The sequence below is a fragment of the Meles meles genome, chromosome 3 (genome assembly GCF_922984935.1).
Source record: "Meles meles chromosome 3, mMelMel3.1 paternal haplotype, whole genome shotgun sequence".
NCBI lineage: Eukaryota > Metazoa > Chordata > Mammalia > Carnivora > Mustelidae > Meles > Meles meles.
The window spans coordinates 64146670-64170608 of NC_060068.1; the positions used below are offsets into that span (position 1 = coordinate 64146670).

A 23939-nucleotide genomic window follows, 5' to 3' on the forward strand; every position below is an offset into this window, starting at 1 on the left:
TATATATAATATACTGTATACTAACACCTCATGTTAGTAAAATTTTCAATAAAATCCAGAATGAATGATGTCCTTGTAGTGATTAGCTTTCTTGTGGGAGGCATTCAGGTGTTCCAGAGTCTCTGTGTGAATGGAGATGGGATAGGTTACACTTACAGGCAAAGAGAACTGCAGCAGCAAATTGTTTGAGATATTTGGAGTTCTTACTGCATTTTGTAGTGCTTTTGTGATGCTTTTCCATATTGCCTGACTATTTTGGGGGTATACGTTTTATTTATGGGAGTCTCCAGGGTAAAGAACACTGTATTTGGAAGCTGAAGACAGGGGTTCCCGTGCTATCTTTGACACTTACTGTCTTTAACCTCTCTTAGGTTGTCTAGAAGGGAGCTCTTTGTGTCCTTGGAGATCATGACTTGTGCCTGACCCAGTCCACTGAAGGATAGCAATTTACTTAATGTACTTGAAATGCTTTGTAATGTCAACAAGTATTATATATGTTAGGGCCAATTTAATGTTAAAACCTGTTTAACTGTTAGGGCCTGCTTAGCCAGAGCAGCTCCATATTGCCAAGTAGCCATAGTGTTATTTACATCCATGGACTTCATTCCGGGAATAAACGCCGCAGTAGTTCCTGGTATGGTTCCGGGTATCGATTCCGGGAGTAAACGCCTTAACAATAGAAGTCACGTACCTTGGGTCTGCGGTTATGCCCTATAAAACCAGCCTGTGAGATCGGGAGGGGGTCGCTCTCTCCGGAGGCGGCCCTGGCGGGTCAGTCTGACTTCTAATGCTTGGCATAGAATAAAGCTTCACATAACTTTCACTTTGTCTCAGTCTCGTTCCCCTGGCCGGTCAGCCTAACTTCTAATGCTTGGCATAGAATAAGGCTTTGCATAACTTTCACTTTGTCTCAGTCTCGTTCCTTTGATAACGGACCCCAATAATATACTTATGCTCTTATGATGATTATTAGTCATTATTAGATGGAATTATGGGCTGAATTGTATCCCTCTAAAAAGATATGTTGAGTGGCTCCTGGGTGGCTTAGCTGGTTAAGCGTTTGCCTTTGGCTTGGGTCGTGATCTCAGGGTCAGGGAATCGAACCCCGCATCGGGCTCTCTGCTCAGCAGGGAGCCTACTCCCCCCACCCCGCCTTGCCTCTCTGCCTACTTGTGATCTCTCTCTCTCTCAAAGAAATACATAAAATCTTAAAAAAAAAAAAAGATGTTGAAGATTTAACTCTTCGTACCTTAAAATGTAACTGTTTGGCTATAAGGTCACTGCAGATGTAATTAGTTGGGAAGATAGGGTAAGGCAGGCCCCATAATCCAGCATGACTGACACCCCTATAAGAAAATGGCCATGTAAAGATGGAAACACAAGAACACCATGTAAAGATGGTAGTAGAGATTGAAGCAGTGCATCTAGAAGCCAAGGAACACCAGAGATTGCCAGCTGTCACCAGAAGCGAAGAGAGAGAAATGAAACAGATTCTCCTCAGAGCCCTCAGATGAAACCAACCCTGCCAACATCTTGATTTCAGACTGCTGACCTCCAATCGTGAGGCAATAAATACCTGTGGTTTTAAGCTCCCCAGTTTTTGAGACTGTGCTCTGGCAGCCCTAGGAAACTAAAAGAGATGGTAAATTACTTAAGGGAAGTTCCTAACCCAGGACAAACGTAAGGAACTTATTACTACACAAACTTCTCTCCACATCATGCTTATAGTCGAGACATCACTTCCATAAAAATTATTTCATTTCATCCCCACCACGACAAAGGTAAAATTTTTCTCAATTCTCAGTTGGAGGTTGGCAGTAACTCTGGCTGGGAAATGTTTTAAGCTGCTTCTTTGAGTCTTTTTCCTACATCACAGCAACTTTGCTCAGGCCAGTTGGAAGCTCTTCCTGTTACATTGTGTTTTCTCAGGATAATACTATGTAACTCCTAGTTCCCTTTCCTCGGCTTGGCTGGCTTCTCTCTCAGTTCTAAGGGTCCTCTCTGAGGCTCAGAGGGGCTCCTCTCTGCTCTAAGTTCTCTCACTTGAGCAGAAGCTCCTACATGTGGCAAGAACCCAGAGGGCCTCTTGGAGGTGGCAGGGAAGCTCTAAGATTCATCAGGGCAGCCACTGCCCTGACCAGTTTGGGGGGTGGGGAGGTGCTGTGGGTCATGCCCGATTCCGCACATGTAGATGTGCGCATCTACAGCCAGAGTCTCATCCATCACAGCCAGAGGGCTAGAGATAGAATCTAGAAGATTCTAGATTAGAATAAGAGACTGTACTGAGACTGATGGGGATGTCTCCCAGGCACAGCTAAGATACTGGGAGTCCAGACCTGCTACACCTTGCAGAGGGACCCACATGGAGGAAGGTCAGAAGTCTAAGGTTGTATCACATCTTTCCTGGTGCAGGGATGGACTGCGGGTGAAATGTCCCTGGTTGTTGTGGTCGACCCACATGTATTGAAAAGATAGCCAGCAGGGCATGTGGATAGAGGAATGGTCAAGAAAACAGGCATCAGAGTAACCAGAACATAGATTTCAGAGTTAGAATCTTGGTTCTGTCACAGTATTGTGTGTGGACAAATACTTGACTCCTTTGAACCCCAGGGTCTTTGTCTTTAAAATAGCAACACTGCCTCTGTCTGGGTTATTGAGAGGATGAAATGAGAAGATTGCCAAGGGCTAAGAGCTGGAAGCCTTAACCATGAATTTGGTCAGTGGGACCAGGCAGCTGTGCTGGGTGTGAGAAGGTTTGCCACGTCATAAGATCCTTGCTAACAAACACGGCTTAGAACTTTCTCTCCTGGGAGCTGGTTGCCCTCATGGATGGAAATGATATTGCAAAATAAAACCCCAAAGTTGTCCAAGGTAGCATGACCTACCCCACAGAAAGCTCAACCAACAGTGTTTTGTCTTCCTTTCTCGTGTCCTGTATCATACAATATCTGTCTTCATCATGGAGCAAAGTGATGCATCACGGTCTAATAAAATGTCCACCATGGTACTGAGAGAAAACCTTGAAAATAAACACTTCCCAGACCCTGAATGCTATATTCTACTCACAAGGAGAAATCATCAATCATGTCTTATTTTGCCCATTTCACTTACTGATAGTTTTATGGATCCAAATTTTAAAAATCCTTCTTTGGCTGTCAGCCAGACTCCACATCCTCCCAGAGGGTACTCCTGAGAGAATTCCCAAGATATATACTGGCTAGAGCCCAGGCTGGACAATTCCTCAGTACCAAACAATTTCATTTCCCTGGCCTGGGGGCATGAGACTTGAAGTTTATACTTTTCTCTTTTCCATTCCAGCCATCTTTGCCCCCATGTCTTTTCAGCCACCTCAGGAACGTCCTGCTTAGAAACTTTGCTGTTTGCACACACCTGCGGAGGGCCAGCTCCTTCATCAGGTTTTGCTCACATCCGACTTCTCAGTGAGGCCTGCCCTGACAGGCTATCCAGCAATGAGTGTCTCTTCCTCCTGCTCAAATGGAAAGTCCATGAGGGCAGGGGGTTTAGTCTGTCTTGTTCCCTGATGACTCTCTAAGTGCCTGGCATTGTGCCTAGCACATAGTAAATGCTCAATAAGTGTTTGTAAAGTGAATAAAAGGCAAATAACCAGTTTTAGAAGACCAAAGAATTTTAGGGATGGAAGAGACCTTAGAAATTATTTGATCCAGAGGTAAGAATTTTTCTTTTTCAGTAGGGTCAAGTGAAGAAAAATAAAAAAAGATTTATTGCCAGAATTTTTTTTATATTCAAAATTAAATCCCATGGAAGAATAATCTATGTTCTTAAACCTTAGCCACTTACTCTATGACATAAAAGAATGCTCATGAGAAATTGGGAACAGAGTTGGGAAATAGCAACTGGCTTCTTCCGCCAGCAGAAAAAAAAGAAAAAAAAAAAAAGAAGGAAAAGGAAAAAGACTTTGGTGCTTTCTGTCAATTCAAGCTTCAATGAGCACCGTCATTGTGAATCAACGAACACATGGGGCAATCAGAATTATTTACTGCTTTTCAAATAATGTCACCATAATTGTCCTATAAATGATTGCAAGCATTCCGCCTCCCCCTGCTCCATGGATTAATAATATGACCTAACATTTAACAAGAACTAATAATGTGTGGGTGTCATTCCAACTGCCTGAGGCTGAGCGGAGCCCTGTAAGCACTGGGTCCTGCAAGTCCTTTATTGTGCGTGTCTCTAGACAAACCTTCTTCATCCCTGTGGGGTACATATTGCCTCTTTTCTTGCTGGACTTTTACTTTTTTTCAGTTGTGGTTAGTATTTGTTTTTGTTTGTTTGTTTGTTTGTTTGTTTTTTGAATTTCCTATGAGTATTCCCATATAGATTTATAAGGCAGAACCTCTGTGAAAATGCAGTATATATTCAGGCAGCTTAATGAGTTGATAATGACTTTTGCTTGTGTAAGTACCCTGTTTGCATATCAATAAGTTTGTTGCAGCTCAATGAGTAGTATGACTTGAAGAACGAAGCAATTTTTAAATATTGTTGTTTTTCCGTGTATTTTATTTCATTTGACCCGTCAGTTCGAAGTATCTGCGCTGAAGATTGAAATGCCAGAATGCCATTTTGCTTTTCCAGTTAAACAGCCACATAGGAGCTTGCTGCACTAAGCAGACTCGTAAACATTCAGTGGTTTCCCACGACTCTCCATTAAGTCTATCAGCTATGTTTCCACAGGAACCGATATTCGGTGCACCGTGATAGGCTGCTACTTGTAGGGTTATCAGAAAACATAAGGTTATACAATCCTTGCCTTTTGAGAGTTCGGAGCCTGCTCTGGGAGATCACAGGGGAAAGGTCAAAAACAAAACAAAACAAAACAAAAATAATTAACTATCTCAGATAGCACATAGAAATTCTAGATATATGGCTTAGAACATAAGAGAGAGGTTTGGCGGGAGATCAAGATAGAAATGAATTTTGGGACTAGAAAATCTTTATTATGCTTTTGCTTTGAATTATAGACTATTTCTCCCCCATTGTCTTAGTTTTAGTTTCTCTGGAATCCAAGAAATGGCAAAAATTTCCCTGGATTTCAAGTTTATTACAGTCCTCCAAGAATTTGTTCTGTCATCTCCCAGGATGTAGGTCAGCAGCCCAGACTAAAGAAATCCACTTGGGTTCATACTGGAATTTGACAGATCAGAAGAATGATTTCTATTTTCCATTTATCATGTGTAGATGAAGGTAGGAAAAAGTCTCCCTTTCTTCCTCAGATGGCAAGGTTAGCTAATATATCCATGTAAAATAAGTATTTCTACGTATACCACATTCATTTTCCTTCACTTAGAAAAAAGTCACTGATCCAAGTATTGTATTTTTAAACATTAAAAAAATTCTTTTCTTTTGTTTGGTTTCATTTTCTCTAAATTATTGGCCTTGTTGTCTCATAAATAAATAGAAGTATGGGCAGCATGAAAAGAGGGGCCAAAATACTGTGGTATTTCGGAATTTGTGGTGTGTTAATTCAGTTGGCTAAGGATCAGGGAAACTCTTAACTGTGAACAGATTGTAATAAAAATCTGTGAGTTTAAAATTTTTATCATCTTTATTGTTAAAGGTAATATAAACAATGAAAATCCAGTATTTAGATTTTTCTCTTCTCATTGACTCATTTTATTTGCTTGATAACTCTTCTTCTCTGCTCATAATGTGTATTTTAGGATCAGAGTTATTTTTATTGTATTTTTTTAAAGATTTTATTTATTTATTTGAGAAACAGAGAGAGAGCATGAGCAGGGGGAGGGGCAGAAGGAGAAGCAGACTCTCCACTGAGCAGGAAGCCAGATGCAGGGCTCAATCCCAGGGACTCTGGGATTAGGACCTGAGCCAAAGGCAGATGCTTAACTGACTGAGCCACCCAGATTCCCCAGGATCAGAATTATTTTAAAGCTATAGTGGGTCCAAGAGAGGTTCTAATCTAACCTCTTCATTTAGCAATGGAAGAACCAAAGCCAAGAGACATGCGACTGACTGACTGAGGTCATACAGAGATGAAATCTCAAGTGCCCTAAAACATTCTTTCATTCATTCATTGTTCATGCATTCATTGTTGCTTCGACCAAATCCTCCTTCAGACATACAAAATAGAAAACAACTCAATTGAATATGCATTGCTTCTGTGATCCCACCTTTACCAACTGGAATTCGAGGATCTTTGGACATTGTATATGTACCAATAATATGTCATATCTCCAAGACTTTCCCTGGTTGAGTTCCAGGTATGGCACTGTAAGCAGCAGAAACAAAATTTTCTGATGATTCATTTAATATACTTAAAAATTTCTGAGTTTTTATAATGAAATGTTAATAGATTTATTTGGTGTATTTTGAAAGTCATCATTAACTCTATCTAATCTTTCCATGTCATTCATTGCCTGCGTTGTATGGTTCATAATCTATAGGAACCTATAGAAGTTACCTAAAGAGAAGGCTATAAAACTGGCTTGTTTTGTCGAAAAGAAGGGAATAGCATAGAGAGGGTCATCTTCTGAAGTTGCTTATGCAGTCTCTTCTAAAAGCAGAGAACCAGTTTAGATGAACTCAAAGATCTTAGGCACTTTAATCTCTAGCCGAATCATTAAATGTAGTAAATAGTTAAAACTGGTTATAATTTTCAGACTTACTTGTCGACATACTGAACTAGATCTGTAGAATTCTTGGTTGACATTGTGGCAGGAGAAAATCTTACCTGAAACAAAGGTCATGGGTTTAAAATGTATCATCAGCTACTTTATAGTAAGTCTTATCCATCTTATTTTTATATAAATATTTTAACTTTAAACAAAATATATACTATGGGCCATCACCCAGTTAAACTTGAACATGCTCTGTCTAGTATTTCTAGAGACTAAAACCAAAATCAAGTTCTAGAAAGATACTAGAGATCCTCATTTCATATATTGGTATCACAGTCAAGAAAAACCTTTTGGATGAGTCAAAACCATGGATTATTCTTTAAAGCTTTTTCTTTTAAAAAAAGATTTTATTTATTTATTTGATAGAGAGTGAGAGAGAGAATGACAGGAGAGAGAGAATGACAGGTCAGACGGAAAAGCAGACTCCTCATGGAGCTGGGAGCCCGATGCGGGACTCGATTCCGGGATTCCAGGATCATGACCTGAGCCGAAGGCAGTAGCTTAACCAACTGAGCCACCCAGGTGCCCCAAAACCATGGATTATTCTTAGAAAAAAATTTTAATGAAATATCCAGTGATTATTGAGTGAGTTATTAAAGAAGTTCTCACAGAGTGAATTTACTCCAACATGCTAATTTCTGAGGGGAATCACTAGTTTTCAAAAACGAAGTCCAAAACTAGAAATCTCGCCTATCCAGATAATTTTGTTTTCAAAGAAACCTGGATGTCAGTTTATTACTCAATGAGAAACGAAAGCAAAAGAGAGATTTGTACATAACTCACTAGTATTGAACATAGTTGGCCATATGAACTCTTAAGTAATTTGGTAACTACTAGAAAGTTCCCCTTGTACCAAAGTTTATAATCTGGCAGCATTTTTAGGAGGAATGAGACTGCCCAATCACTCACTGTTTGACACACGCTAAAACTGTTCTAAACACTAGTGTTCTTCATTTTTAAGATCAAAAACAGGACATAGGTTTATGCTCATTTTAATAGCCCATCACTGAACTGGATTCAATCAGGAGAGTATGAGTGGTATTGTGCCTCAGTTTAAAACTTAAACAAAATCATTTCCTGGGGTATTTTTCTTAGTTTACATTATTGTACACCACCATGGTGACAGAGTAGATAAGACCCACAAATAGAAATCATTCCTTTTGCAAAACTACCATGTCTTACTTCTTAATTTAGCACCTAAGAGACTTAACTAGAAAGTTCTCTCCTCCAATAAAACTTAAAAAAAAAAGTAAGTCTATTATCAAGGAAGCTAATAAAAAGCCCTGACAAATGTTAACCTCTCCTGACCCTGCCCTCTTGGCGGTGGACAACTGGCATGGTTCGAGGTTGCTAGAAATGGAGCCAGTGACCGCCGTAATCATGCCTTGGGCCCTCTCTCCCCATTGCTGAGTGGGCTTTGAGGCCGAAGCCAGGTCTTCCCCTAGAGGATGGATACACTGATCCCTGGGCACCCTGGCATCCCATGTGAGGGAAACCATCCTAACTACCTACAGAGCATCACTGGTCTTCTGCCCTGCCCTGCTTTGTGTTTGACTCCAGTTTCAAGCAGGAACAGAGCTGGGCCCTGGACTCATGGCCTACTCGGTGCCTGCTGTTCCTTCTCACCTCTCCACGGTGACCCTGAACTGGTCTGGCTGTGGTATTCGATCAGCACTGGCTGCTCCCTGGCCTTCCATATCTGACACCTAGGAGCCCTTTCATTCCCTTCTGTGGCATGAAAGGCTCTGTGAATACTGAGTCCAAGGACACCAAATTACGGGTGATTGTCTCCTCTTCCCTTCTCAAGCGAAACTGTTGGATAGATATCTTTTACTTTAACGGTATTTTTTTTTTTTGAAGATTTTATTTATTTGACAGACAGAGATCACAAGTAGGCAGAGAGGCAGGCAGAGAGAGAGGGGGAAGCAGGCTCCCTGCTGAGCAGAGAGCCCGATGTGGGGCTCAATCCCACGACCCTGGGATCATGACCTGAGCTGAAGGCAGAGGATTTAACCCACTGAGCCACCCAGGTGCCCCACTTTAACAGTATTTTTAAGCCTTATTTTGAAGACTGTAAATAGCATCCTCTTAAAAATGCAGCTACAATTCACCTACTTTTAAAGTAGCACATGTTAAACCTAAAAATGGAGGGAAATTTGGAAAAATATAGAAAAGTAAAAGATACAGAAAAAAGAAATTCTCATTGCAATTGTACTGGCTATAGAGAGAAAAAGCTGTTAACATTGCAGCCTGTTCGTCTCCTTTTCTATGCAATTTTTGATGTATCTAAGATAGTATGTAAGTTTTTATATCTTTGCTAATACCTAATAGCTCTGTTTCATCTCTGTTCCTACAAGCTAGAATGTAATTATCTAACAATTCCCACAAACAACTTGGTGGCTGCTCATGGACTTTTTACATGTATCAATTTTCACCTGTCTTACAGCAATACCTTAAAATGCTGTGTTCCTTTATGGCTTGGTTAAGGCCCATAAAATACTTTCACATATAGGATGTCCTATAAGGTAGGAATTATTGTCTTTACTGAAATCCTACCATATTGCAGAAAAAATTTAAGACGATTATTTTTATAGGTGAGAAAATCTGAGGATTAGAGAAATAGCAGACTTACTCAAGATCATATACATGATGATGATAATAATCATTATAGCAACTGAGTCCCTCTTACTTGCTAAACCCTTTTTGTCTTAGTGGTCCATTCAAACCTCACATCTTTGGATGATACGCCGAATTAGCCCATTTCATAGAGGAGAAAACAGAGAGGGTAATAATTGCTGGAAGTCACACATCCAGTGGGTGCTACAGCCAACAAGACACAAAAACCAGTGCTAGATACTGGGCTTGCTTTCCAGTGCTCTTTCCATCACCAGAGGCTGCATCCCCTGGTGAGAGCTAAAAATACTGCTTCTTCGAATGTTCTTTTTCATTAATGACAAGTACCAATAAAAGAAACTTATTTAGCTATTCTCTTTTTCATGGTAGAGATGAAGTCTGTATCTTGAATTTTTCATAGTTTCTTTTCAATCTATATAAATAATAATTATCAAAAATTGTCTCCTATTTAGCCCTGCATATTAAAAGTGAGTCCAGTGAATGCATTCACATATCGAGACCCTTTTTCCTTTCAGCTTGTGTAGTCACCAGAGACTTTGTCAAAGCAAAACAAACAAGAAATGTAGGTAGAGTGAGAAGAAAAACAACTCTTCTAGGACTCCTTAGAACTCTCTGAACAACACTAAACTTTAAAGAAGCGAACAAAATATTCTATTTTTACTATGAATGTCTAAAAGTACTTGCTTTCTTTTCTTGATCATTGACTGAGCCAGGAAGGGGGCCATCAGTTTCCTTCGGCTGTTCCTCTGCAGTCGGGGAGGCACTTTTGTTTACATCTGTATCTAGGCAACCAGGATGCTGAATCAGATCAGGAACTAAGGCAAGTGAAATTTTGCCCTGGTGGTTAAATTTTTTTTTTTTTTTTAATTAAAGGCAGTTTCTGCACATACAGTGAAGGTTAAGAGAGGCTTCTCATTTATTTTACACTCCCCTCTTCTGTCCTCCCCTACTTCAAAGCTTCACCAAACCCCCATCACACCTGTCATCAGCTAGAAGAGTTTATCGTCCCAGATACTTCCATTAGATGCTTAGGAAATTTTGTTGAGATGCAGCCACTTAGATCAAACTGCTATAAAATAATAGGAAATGATTTCTCACTCTATTGTGCCCAAGACATCCAAGGATCTCCTTTGGGATTTATTGGCTTGTTTATATGTAGTAAGAAATGTAAGTAAGGTTGTCAAGGATGAGAATTTAGAGACTTTGAAAAATCCATGCGATAAATATCTGAGCTCATGATGCTTGATTTCCTGGCTTTATTTTTTGTTGATTTGACTTTTTTGAAAGGGAGCAGAGATTTTTTAAATTTTCTTTTTCAGAAAGCCGAAGCTCTAAGGAAACCTGGTTGCAATCTGACTAAAGTCTTTATGTTTCTGGGGCATCTTCCCAGGGTGGCTCACTAGCATTGTGACTGCAGGAAAGATCTGTGACATCAGTGGGTTTGGCCTTCACACTTAAGTCAAGTCCCTGGGATTTCAGAACTTCAAAGGTTTTTCTTAGTACTCACTGTTGTAAAATCATTAAGTCCCTCGTCTCGTGGTCCCATTGGGTGGAGGTGGTAGGTGGTTAGGCTGACATTTCACAGCCTTCCCCTGATCACACCTTCACATTTGATAGAGACCAGTTTCCTTCAAATTAGACAAAGAGAATGAACTTTTAGGGAACTCCCCTATCTTCCTCCCAAGTGTGCTCAGTCAGGAAGCTAACTCTGTGGGCCACTAGGGGGAGTCTCACAGAGAAGGTGGCAATAATTATTGGTGTGGTGGGCCTGGGCTTTAAATGAATTCAAATATTGAACTTCGGCTTTGTAGAGAAAATTTTGTTCGGTTATAGGGTGGGAGTCCGCTAAAAGGTAGCTATTATTAGTGATTATTTCACAAGGTGGCAATTATCCAAGAAGTAGATACAGGGTCTGTGTGAGAAAGGAAAACTGGCTTTGATCTTGCTAAGAAACTCTTTTTTTGTTGTTTGTTTTTTTTCTCTCTCTCCTTGGTTCTCTCTTTCCTTAAATTCCGCTGCTGGTCCCTAGCATTTGGCTAGAAAAATGGACTTCAGTGAAATGAGAATCTAACTTGTTTGTTCTCTAAATGGTTGTTTGAACAATGCACACAATATATTTGTGCCATTGGATTCCCATCTGCTGAATGCATGTGTCAAATCCTTCCTGGAAGTCAAAAATCTACCAAGACCTCTTCTAATCCAGGCCCACCAAGAATAGAGCCTAAAGCACCAAGGCCTATAATGTTAATTTTTTATCTTGAAAATTTACAAATGACAGTATATTCTGATATTACTTTAAATATAGGCATAAGGAAATAATCTTGTGGCGGTGGTCAGTGAAGGGTTTGGCGAGTGTTGGGGGTCAGCTGAGACAACTGCTGTGTTGTGCACTCCACAACCCTAGGGGACACCTTTCACACAAAAACATTGTAGATTTTCATATTTGTTATAAGTTTTCAAGTGTATGTCAAGAAAATATTCTAACAAGCCAAGTATATCGGGACAGTTTTCTGATATGTGGAAGTAAATGGTCTTGAGGAAGGGGCACTTCTTTCTTTCTTTCTTTCTTTCTTTCTTTCTTTCTTTCTTTCTTTCTTTTTTAAGATTTTATTTATTTATTTGAGAGAAATAAAACACACACAAGAGAGAAGAGGGTTTGGAGGGGAGTAGAGGGAGAGGGACAAGCAGACTCTGAACTCAGCTCAGCGTGGAGCCCAACTTGGGGCTCAGTCTCATGACCCTGAGATCATGACCTAAGTCAAAATCCAGAGTTGGCCACCTAGCTGACTGACCCACACAGACAGGGGGCACCATTTCTAACTCACCACAAGAAGTGTACATGGACCAGAGGCAGCCCTGATCCTGGGTATCTGTGGAGTGCCATGTCCTCAGCTAACTAGCTTCAACCAGCCCTAGGTCACAGCAACCAGTAGTCATTGGTAGAGTATATCCCGTTCAGCTTCCTTTTCCTGGGGTGCCTGGGTGGCTCAGTGGGTTAAGCCTCTGCCTTCGGCTCAGGTCATGATCTCTGGGTCCTGGGATTGAGACCTGCATTGGGCTCTCTGCTCAGTGGGGAACCTGCTTCCCCCTCTCTCTGCCTGCCTTTTTGCCTACTTGTGATCTCTCTCTGTCTGTTAAATAAATAAACAAAATCTTTAAAAAAAAAAAGAAAGAAAGAAAAAGTATTCAACTTCCTTTTCCTGTATGTCACCTCTGACCTGTTCTCCAGAGTGCCCTTAGGCCATCCTTCCTGGAAAGACCTCTTTTGGACCTGAGGACCTTTCTTCATGCTATTCCACTTACCTGCTTTGGTCTTCTAGCAATCTCTGATGCATTTAACACTTTACATTTTAGAAGATGTCCCTCAAGTTCCATCTCATGATTCTTCTAAGGAAGACAGTGCAGACACAGCATCCCAGTTTTACAGATTAAAAACACAAGGTTTAGAGAGATGAAATGATGCACATGAGTTAATGGTGAAACCCTGACTGACTAGTTCCCAGGTCCGCTAACCCTTAGCCTTATGTACCAGCCCTCCTGGCATAACCATTCTGGATTCTGTAGAGGTGTCGGGGTTTGTCTTCCATTCTGAAGGAGCGCTCCACTCTCTCTGGCAATTACATTACATTTCCTTACCACAGGACTCTCCTACTCTCCTAGATGACTCTCCTACTCTCCCTCACCCCTCAAACTGCCAGCCGCTACCCCCACCCCCACTTTCAGCTCATGACTTTTCCTTTCCATTTAACCAAGAAAGCAGAAATTATCAGAAGGGAATTTTGATGTGTACACATGCTAAGCATCTGTAAACCTATGTGCATCTCTGTCCCTAAATTTTGTCTCTGGTCCTATTTCAGTGAATGAACTATCTGTGCTCCTTGTTTAGGCCCAACCCCTAGTTGGACATAGGTCCCATTCCCTCTCAACTATTCAAGGACTTCTCTTTCTTCCTATCTAGATCATTCTCATCAGCACAAAAACATGTTTTTTTTTTTCCTTCTACCCATTTTAAAACAAACAACCTTCTTTTGATCCTATATATCCCTTTAACTGCTACTCCCCCCGCTCCTTTTCTACAAAGGAAAACTCCCTCAAAATGTTATTTTTATATTTCTCTTTCTAATTTCTCTGTTTGCTATGGTCTAAATTGTACATCTCTCCACCTCCCCCATCCCCGCCATATGTTGATGCCCGAACCCTGAATGTGATTATATTTGGAGATAAGGTGTTTTAGGAGGTAATTAAGGTTAAAAGAAATCAGAGGGTGAGGTCCTAACCTGATAGGATTGATGGCCTCAGAGAAAGGGATCTCGACCTCTCTCTGTGTCTACACACACACACACACACACACACACTGAGGTAAGTGAGGACAACAGGAGAAGCCAGGTGGAGGGTCCTCACCAGGAACCAAATCTGTCAGCACTTTGATCTTGGACTTATCAGCTCCAGAACTGTGAGAAATTAATTTCCGTCACTTACACCACACAGACTATGGTATTTTGTTAGGGTGGCCTGGGCAGACTAAGACACTCTTGAGACACCAGAATCCGGCTTTCTGTCTCAACACCTTCCCCTAAAATTGCCCTTGTCAGAGTCCCCTGTGACTTCTCTGTTGAATGCCCTGGGTCAGCTCTCTGTCTCTGTCTCTCTGTCTTCCTGCCACTTGTCCCATCATGTAGCAGCATTTGACAGAGTTGAGGGCTGTGTTCCTTGAAGCTTGTTCCTTACTTGGCTCTCAGGGCAATGCATCTCCCAGGGCTCTGTTCTTCCTTCTCACGGGTTTCTCATTCACCTCCCTCACCTCTGAATAGTGAGTGGGTCAATGGTTTCAGTATTCTCAAAGCTTTCCTGAAGGTCCCACATCCTGGGAATCAGCATGGGGCAAACCAGGAAAGCTGGTCACCCTACTGGTGAGTATTGTGGCCCAGAGTTCAGTCCTTGCACTTGGACACTCATCACCTTGATGAGCTCACCTAATCCCATACTGTAAGCTGGTGATCCCTCAGGTCCCCTTTCCCCAGAGCTGCTGCCCATTTTAGCCTTTGCTACCTCATAAATGGCAACATCTGGCTTCTAGTTGCTCAAATCCCAGATCTTGGAATTCCACGTTTCTCTTTTTCTTTCAAACCCAATGTTTGCTCCACCTTAAAAAAAATATCCAGAATGGGTAATTTCTCATTCCTTCTGCGCTGCCCCATGGGTCCAAATAACCATTGTTTTTCCTTAAGACTATCGCAACAGCTTTCTAAAACCAACCTCCCTTCTGCCAAACTCGCCACCCATAAAATATTCTCAACAAAATAGCCAGTGATGTTGTCAAAGAGTGATCATGAAACCTGTCTGCTCAAAATCCTTCAATAGTTTTCCATCTTGTAAAAGATGAACGCTTTGTAATATCTACAGAATATTTTTGAGATGTATGTGATAGTGTCCTCCTATGGCCATCTGACCTCATCTCCTACATCTCTTTTCCTTGCTTACTCTCCTCCAGCCACAGAGGCTGCCCTGGTGCACTCCTCCATCACACCAGCAGGCTCTTGTTTCTGCGCTTTTCATCTCACCATTGCCTCTGCTTAAAAGACCTGTGAAAAGTGCTGGCGGTATTTTGATAGAGGTTGAATTAAATGTGTCGATTGCTTAGAGTACTATAGACACTTAAACAATGTTTGTTCTTTCAATCCATGAACATGGGATGTCCTTCCATTTCTCTATGCCATCTTCAATTTCCTTCATCAGCATTTTCTGATTTTCAGAGCACAGGTCTTTCACCTCTGGTTAGATTTATCCCAGGTATCTTATGGTTTTTGGTGCACTTGGAAATGGGATCGATTCCTTGATTTCTCTTTGTGCCGCTTCATTAGTGATGTATAGAAATGCAGCAGATTTCTGTACCTTGATTATGTATCCTGTGACTTTACTGAATTCGTTGTGATCCCAGGGTCCTGGGACCCCACATTGGGCCCCACATCAGGTTCCACACTCAGTGGGGTGTCTGCTTCCCCCTTTCTCTGCCTCTTTCTTTCTCTCTTTCTCTCAAATAAACAAATAAATCTTTATAAAAATAAAAACTATATATTTCATATTACTGTTTCCTGCTACATTTCCCCCTTGGTATATACCTGTATCATATACATACGATATATACATATACCTTTCTTATTGTTTTTTCCTAATAGAATCTAAGCTCCATGAGGGCAGAAATCTTTGTCTCTTTTGTTTACTGCTCTGCCTCAACGCCTGGAACAGGGTCTGGTACATGGTAATTGCTCAATAAATATATGTTAAATGAATGAATAAATGAAGACCATCAGGATGTATAAATAACAGAGGAGGAATAAATACGGAGGAATGCAGAAGTCCAGGTGACTTTGGGTTTAGGTGGTAAACATGGCACAAATTGTTGAAGGAACTGGCATTCTATTTAAATCTTTAAAAAAATGCATGACGGGTAGTTGCTAAGGTCTGAGTGGTGTTCCCATATGGTTTGACTCTTCTCTCTGTTGTACTAAGAGCCCTCAGAACACTTCCAGGCACTCTTCCTCCCTAGGACCCAGCACTGGCAGTTGGAGAAAGGAAAGACCTCTCTCTCCACCATCAAATATTTCTTGTCCTGTTCTCCTGTGGTCTGACTTTCCACCAGTGCCTGTTAGGAAGGCTCTGATTAGAGATGCCTGGGTGGCTCAGGGGTTAAGCATCTGCCTTCTGCTCATGTCATGATCCCAGGCCCTGGGATCAGGCCCTGCATCATGGGGCTTCCTGTTCAACAGGGAGCCTGCTTCTCTCTCTCTCCCTCTCCCTCTCTGTCTCTTCCTCTGTCCCTCCCCACCACTTATTCTCTCTCTCTCTCTCTCAAATAAATAAATAAAACCTTAAAAAAAAAAAAAGGAAGGATCTGATTAATCCATTACGGACTTTACACCGGACAAGGGATGATGCCTTAGTTCAAACACCGGTGTATATAAAACTCACCTGGAGAGCTTCTTAAGCCTAGATTTTTGTGGCCCACCCCAACTCTTTTCTAAACAGCTCATTTTGATCTAGAGATCCAAGCACCCCACGAAAGGAAAGAATTTCTAATGTTGGCATTCCTAAAGATCTACAGAGAACATAATTTTGGTCAGTGGACCTCTCTGATGTTCCTAATAATTGCTACTGTATTACCACAAACAATCATCAAACTGTCCATCTTTCTGTTCATCCAACTACCTGCCTGTCAGCCCATGCATCTGTCCACCCAGTCCACCGTGCCTCCCTCCATCTTTGCCTTACATCTTTTGTCTGTGTGAATTTTCCTACAGGGTAACAGGGCTGGAGGAGATTTCTCCTTTTGAAACAACTGCCTCAGGTCCTAATTACCATCTGCACCTCCCCCAAGGCCAAGCCACATCCTACCAGAAAGTCTGCTGTCAGGTGCCCACCAGGAATTTGCTATCATTACTACCTTGTGTTTGTGTCTGTTTACTCCTCCTCCTTCCACTTGCCCATGAGGCTCCTTTTTCCCACTCTTTGGTTTCCCGTTACCCCTTCTGTCTCCCCTACTTCTGAACAAACACCTTCTCCCCAGACACCTAATTGTAGCCATGCTGCTATGGTGAATTCCCACCTCCCTTAGCTCTGTTCCTGCCCGTTATTCCCACTGCCCGTCCTCTGACTTTGGTCCATGATGGTCAAGTAAGTCGACTAACCAAATTAAGAAGTGCAATACCTTGGAGTGCCTGGGTGGCTCAGTCGTTAAGCAGCTACCTTTGGCTCAGGTCATGATCCTTGGGTCCTGGGATCGAGCCCCGTGTCTGGCTCTCTGCTTGATGAGAAGCCTGCTTCTCCCTCTCCCACTCCCCCTACTTCTGTTCCCTCTCTAGCTGTGTGTGTCTCTGTCAAATAAATAAATAAAATCTTTCAAAAAAATAAATAAAAAAGAAGAAGAAGTGCAATACCTTAAAATAAAGGAACTTTGATGATTGCAGTGGCATAAAATGCCAGGGAGAAAACACACTCAGGGCAAATGGATTCCTCTTTGGATCAGCTATCTTTGGATAGTCACACTTGCAAATGGAGCCCCCACAAACAGATGCGAAGCACAACCACTGAAGATACTGACAAAAATCCCACATGGCTGATGATGCGGTATCTAAGTAGGTAAGCTAATAATTCTAAGACAATGCCAATCTGAGTGACAACTAACTGTGTTGTTACTAGATGGAGGAGCCATGAGTTTTTGAGGAAGCAATAAGAGCTTGTGCTCCTTGTTAAATTAAAGAGTCTTTGTGATATTGGCAGCGGAATATTTATTCTTGCTGCTCTAATCCTATTTTAATACCATTTCTTAGCAAAAATCCCTTTTGCTGTGGGACATTTCTCAGTCTGCCAGGAGGCCCTGAGTGAGTCTTGTGGATCCAGCGATCTGCTCTAGAAAAGTCAGCTCAATATCCCTGATAGTGTCAGCTCACCAGGAATGGGCTGGGGTGGGCAGCCATCCCATTTGCAGTCCTAATGATCGTGAGGAGCTTATTTTTGCTGTATCCTGAGACCAGTGTTCCCAACCATCGAGCTGAACACAAGCACCAGATCTTCAAGGTGAACAGAAATATCTGTTTGAAAAGTATATTAATAGAGTCTAATTCCCAAATCAATGGATGTATTTTGGGCCGTAGACATCCACACATTTAGCCAAATGGCTCTAGGACAGAATTTAATATTGTATGTGTTTATCTCATCCATAGAAAGGGTAATGAAATCTGTAAGAGAGTTTTCCTGAGCTCTGAGAATACTTCTTTGCCCCATCACTAAAATATATAAGATTCTGTTGTGTATGAAACTCCCCTCTGAGTAACCTCTGGGGCCCCCACCTGCCGTATGGGTCACACATGTACATCTCCTTATGGTTAGGATGCCTAACCTTGTAAAGAGTTCGGCCGTCTTCCCTTTTGCCCTTCTTCTAGAATGACTTCTCTTTGAAAAAATTACACTAAAAATAATTCTGTCCAGGACATTTTTTTCTTAGAAATTCATGATCACTTTTTCATAGACATAGAAATAACTAGACCAAACTCTAATGTTAAGGAGATAGGAGAAAGGCCAAACATTGACTGGATGCTTACGACACACAAGGCTGTGTGTGTGTGTGTGTGTGTGTGTCTGTTCATATCTATTGTTCAGTTAATTCTCACAACAACCAAATGAGTATAATATCCTCTTTCACAGGTGCAAACTGAGGAACTTTCTCCAAGTCAGATAGCAGTATTTCTGACGAAAGTATTTCTTTCCACCTTGCCATGCTCTTTATCTTCGAAGTCTCTCGATATCTTCATCCTTTTCTGCTTCCTTTTTGACATGACTTCTGTCCCTTGGCAGATACCTTGTGTTTTAGATACTCAGGTTTTCTGCTGAATCTCTTCAATCATTCCTTCAATCGTTTATTCTGTCGGTCAGACATAGAAACATTTGAACATTGTAAGTACTCTTCTGGACAGCCGGCCTACAGCAATGAGCAAAACAGGGAACAAAATTCTGCCCTCACGGACATTTTAAAAGCGAGGGTTCAATAAGTATCCAGGCGTTCAAGAGGAAGTGTGATGAGTACAGTTACCGAGACAAGCAAAGGCACGGTGGCAGCCCTGTGGAAGGACATGCAGTCGCCTGCTGGGAAGGAGGAAACAGAAGACTTCCCAGAAGAAGTGACATCTAAGGGGAGTCTTGTGGCCTTGTCGGAATTGCCCCCATTGAGTGGAGAGTGGATGAAGTATGTTTCTTTTTTTTTTTAAACAGTCTTTTTTTTTTTTAAAAAAGATTTTATTTATTTATTTGACAGATAGAGATCACAAGTAGGCAGAGAGGCAGGCAGAGAGAGAGGAGGAAGCAGGCTCCCTGCTGAGCAGAGAGCCTGATGCAGGGCTTGATCCCAGAGTCCTGGGATCATGACCTGAGCTGAAGGCAGAGGCTTTAACCCACTGAGCCACCCAGGCGCCCCAAGAAGTATGTTTCTGCTCAGTGAATGCCCATTCCCATGGCCAGGTGGGCAGAGTGGTGGGAATGGGGAGGCCTGCTCGCAGATAATCACAGCTGAGGCTTATATAGGTGAGTAGAAGCCAGATGCTGAGGTGTCTTCTATCTTTGTGGGCATTTGAGGAGTTTGGAATGTACCCTGTAGGTGATGGAGAGATGAGTGGTCACATAGGGAGTGTTTACTGAGTCCTGGAGTGCTGTTGATGTGTTTAAATGTTAAAACCCAGGGCGCCTGGGTGGCTCAGTGGGTTAAAGCCTCTGCCTTCAGCTCAGGTCATGATCCCAGGGTCCTGGGATCAAGCCCCGCATCGGGCTCTCTGCTCAGCAGGGAGCCTGCATCCTCCTCTCTCTCTGCCTGCCTCTCTGCCTAGTTGTGATTTCTCTCTGTCAAATAAATAAATAAAATAAAAATTTTTAAAAAATGTTCAAACCCAGCCTGAAAAATTAGTCAATTTTTCTTTTCAAAGTAGACAGTAAATAAGCCTTGAAAATTTATTTTGTAAGAATTGGAGGGTCTCTATTTTTATGTTTTAAGTGTTCTACTCAATCTGCACTTATATGTATACACATATACTTTTACATAAGTATAATAGATCATAGAAATACAATAAAGGATTAACATTCTGATATGTAAAAATATATATACCAAGGTACACAGTGAGGAATATTTATAAACATCCCTTATGAAATCGTCATTGAAAAATATCATTATACACAATTGGATGTGTTTCTTTCTAAACTCTTTCCTATGAACACATACATATGTAATTATATATAATTGTAATTATTATATAATCATAATTATATAATAATTACAATTATATAATTATAGTAATTAGGTATTTAATTGATGTCATATTATACATATAATTTTATATTCTAACTTTTTCACTGAATCTTAATTATATGTGTATTTTGACATTTCACATGTTTTTACATATTTTTTGGAAAATAGGATTTTTAAAATTATGTTCCATTAGGTAATATACAGTACATCACTAGTTTCTAGTGTCATGTTCCATGATTCATTAGTTGGATATAACACCCAGCGCTCATCACCACACGTGCCCTCCTGAATATCCATCACCTGGTTACTCCATCCCCCCACACCCCACTCCCTTCTGTAACCCTCAGTTTGTTTCCTAGAGTCCAGAGTCTCTGATGGTTTCTCCGCCTTCAGTTTTGCCTCCCTTCTGCTATAGTCCTCTGCGCTATTCCTTATGTTCCACATATGAGTGAAACCATATGATAATTGTGTTTCTCTGCCTGACTTATTTCACTCAGCATAACCTCCTCCAGTTCCATCCATGTGATGTACAAGCATATTCTATGGCTACCATAATTTTATTCTACCTACTTTTTTAGTTTTGGACAGTTAGATTGTGACCAACTCTTTTGGAAATGGAAATGATACTGCCATCATATTTTAAACAAAACCACTTTATAGATCTCTGGTTGTTCTCTAAGAAAATAATGGAACAAAGGTTTGGAATATTTGTGAGGATCTTGATACACACCGCCAACTTGTCCTAAAAAGAGACTATTAGATTTTTGTAAAGCAAATTGAAAATATGTCACAAGAGAGGTAAAACTTTTATACCCGAACGGAGAGACTGCAATTCTTACAATATATTCTAGGGAAATATCCCAAAATACAGAAAAAGACCTACATACAAACAGAGTTAACAAAAAATTGGAACCAGCTTAATTGTTCAACACTGGAAAAATGTAAAAGTATTACTTTTATGGATATATTCATGACAACCGTTAAAAAGTTTATTAATAATTATTTATGATATGTAAAGTGTCCACTTAAAATTGTTAAGTGGGAAATTGGGACACAAAATGTTATATATAGTTTGATTTCAACTATGTTAAGAAAAATTCCAAGAGAAATTTTATCTGAGCTTTTTGAGAGGTAGAATTTTGGGTAATTTTTTCTTCTTCCTAGCTTGCTGCATTTTTATTAGCATAAATTGTTTTTATATTTAAAAAAAATGACAAGGGCAAGTCGACTTTTGTTGTGTAATTGTGGCTTTTTTCCTCCTGGATTTCCTTACCAATGTCAGTTTTTGGGTACAATTTCAGCCATAATTTCATTTTCTAATGGTGTGCATGAATTTCAACATTTTCTTAAGAAGTCATACTAGAAACCACTAGAATCTCCTAGCTGCAGCCTGCTTTGAAGCGAGAAGCCTGAAAGTGCCTTCTTGTTGCAGAATGGTTTCACAGACTGCACTTGACAGAGATGGATATGGGGTTTAGGATCAGGAAATCTCGTTGGTTCCTGACTTGCCCAATTCTCTGCATCTCTTAGAAATTAGCAGCAGAGAAAGTTCTTGTCTGATCTATTATTGATTTGTGGAGAAGTCAGGAAGGAAGCACTTTCGGAGCAGAATGTTTAGCTGAGAAAGCACTTTTCACTCCAAATTTGACTCTATTTCCATCAGTCAATAATCTGCTCTAGATTGTAGTTCGTTTTTATTTTTGAAGAGGGAAAAAAAATTATTTGATGTGACATAAAACAGGACATGTTTTGAGGGGAATTCACTAGGAAGCTTCTACATTTTTTGCAAGAATTGAGGTATCTCTGAAATTACTTTTTTTGTATTTTAAATTCAATTTCCACATACATATGATTTTAAACAGATATGTAAATGATATTTATTTTTTTTAAAGATTTTACTTATTTACTTATTTGTCAGAGAGAGAGAGCGTGCATGCATCAGCAGGCAGAGTGGCAGGCAGAGGTGGAGAGAGCAAGGAGCCCCATGTGGGACTCAATGTGGGACTCGATCCCAGGACTCTGGGATCATGACCTGAGCCGAAGGCAGCAGCTTAACCGACTAAGCCACCCAGGTGTGCCTAAGTGATACTTATTTTAAGTGACGTCTTTTTTCTTTCCATTTCTGCTTCCTCCCTCACCCAACCCTCTCACCCATGTGAGTGACCTACCGTGTAGCCTTAGTGGGAGACCTTTATAACTTCATAACTTTATAACTTCAGAATACATCAAGTAGCTTAAAACTCAGATTTTTGGGTGAATGTTACACCTCAAATGTTACCCAGGTATGAAAGGACTATGGCAATGGCTCCTCATTTGTAGCTAGTCCATGCTAAAACTACACTGAGGGAAGCGTTATCTGATTTTACATTAGGAATTTAAGATCTAAATGTTGTTTCTGGCAAATGAACAGATTCTTTTTTATGATATTCCAGTTTTAAAGTGTTCAAATAGATGTTCTATGCCTTAAAAGTTAAAAAAGACTTCCTGCGGGCATTTCCAGGGAGGGGCACAAAGAACTTTCTGGATGATAGAAATGTTCTATATCTTGACTGTGATGATGATTATATAGGTGCATAGCATTTGTCAAACCCTATTGAACTATATGCTTAAAATGGGGCCATTTTATTGGAGGTAAACTCTACCTAAATAAAGTTTTTCAGACAAAAGCGTATCTATTTACTTCAACTGTGGCCTTCGAACCTGTTGCAAAGACATTGTCATTTATCACTATAGTCCTCTCCCATCTGTGAGGACATGTAGGTTTCAGATGATTTATCCTAGGTGGCCGTCTTAGGACTGGGGCATGATGGAGAACAGAAGTGGCTTTGCAGGTGACAGAGCGCCACCCAAGGAAATGTCATCAGAGCTGTTGGTATCACAGCCTCGTTCTGCCACAGAAGCCACTCTGCAGCCTCATTCTGCCACAGAAGCCACTCTGCTCTGGGGAGTGCCAACAGCGGTGAAAGGTGAAAGATGTAGAAAGATGTAGAAGGAGGCTGTTCTTTTTTTTTTTTTTTAGATTTTATTTATTTATTTAACACAGAGAACAAGAGAGAGAACACAAGCAGGGGAAGTAGGAGAGGGAGAACAAGGCTTCCCGCCAGGCAAGAAGCCCGATGTGGGGCTCGATCTCAGGACCGTGGGATCATGACCTGAGCCAAAGGCAGACGCCTAACAACTGAGCCACCCAGGTGCCCCAAAGGAGGCAGTTCTTGATTTGGTGTCATGGAGACAGAGTCCAATTCTCTGTCTCTTCTCTCTCTCTTTCAAGACTGTATCAAACGTGGGTTAGGCAGAGCGATAGGTATGTGTTAAAACAAACAGCACTATTTCTGGGCCAAGCATCTCTCCAGTTGCTTGTCTTAAGGCAGATCTGGGCCAAACTTAATTATGATTTTTTTTCCTATCGTTTACTTTAATCCTGGTGATGACAAAATGGCTAAAGTACCCTTGGTTAGAGAGTACAATTTAGACTATGAAATGGACAAAGCCGATTACTTCATTACACATCCTTGCCAACACTTGGCCTTATATTGGACACCGTTGTTGAAGCTGTCTGTTGTCAGGGAGACCCAGGCTTCCATCTGCATCTTGCTTCATGTTAAATGCTGCAAAGCTGGTTGGTCACGTGCACTCTTCACTTGTATTACCAAGTCCCACGGAGGGTCTATTCATTCTAGCCCTGGCCACAAGCAGAGGCCAGAGTAGTGTTCACTGGGGAGGGGACTGTGTGCGGCTAGGAAATGTGCAATGCGTGACAGTGAGAGGGTCTGATGGGGAGCGAGGCTGGCCTGGTCTGGCAACCGTACAGGAGTGCCTGGGAGAGCCTGCCACCTGCGTGT

The 23939-nt window shown here is 41.1% G+C and overlaps 1 protein-coding gene across 1 annotated transcript in view; it reads right to left on the reverse strand.

Annotated features, from left to right (window-relative positions):
* Nucleotides 1-14171, reverse strand: part of FAM81B (family with sequence similarity 81 member B) — a 54949-nt gene extending 40778 nt beyond the window's left edge. Inside the window, exons 1-4 of the mRNA XM_046001146.1 lie at nt 14110-14171; nt 10527-10618; nt 9993-10090; nt 6663-6727 (exon numbers count right to left, since the gene is read on the reverse strand). Coding sequence (XP_045857102.1) covers nt 6663-6727; nt 9993-10090; nt 10527-10618; nt 14110-14171 — 317 coding nt within the window. The remainder of the gene's footprint in view (nt 1-6662; nt 6728-9992; nt 10091-10526; nt 10619-14109) is intronic.
* Nucleotides 14172-23939: the final 9768 nt, after the last annotated feature.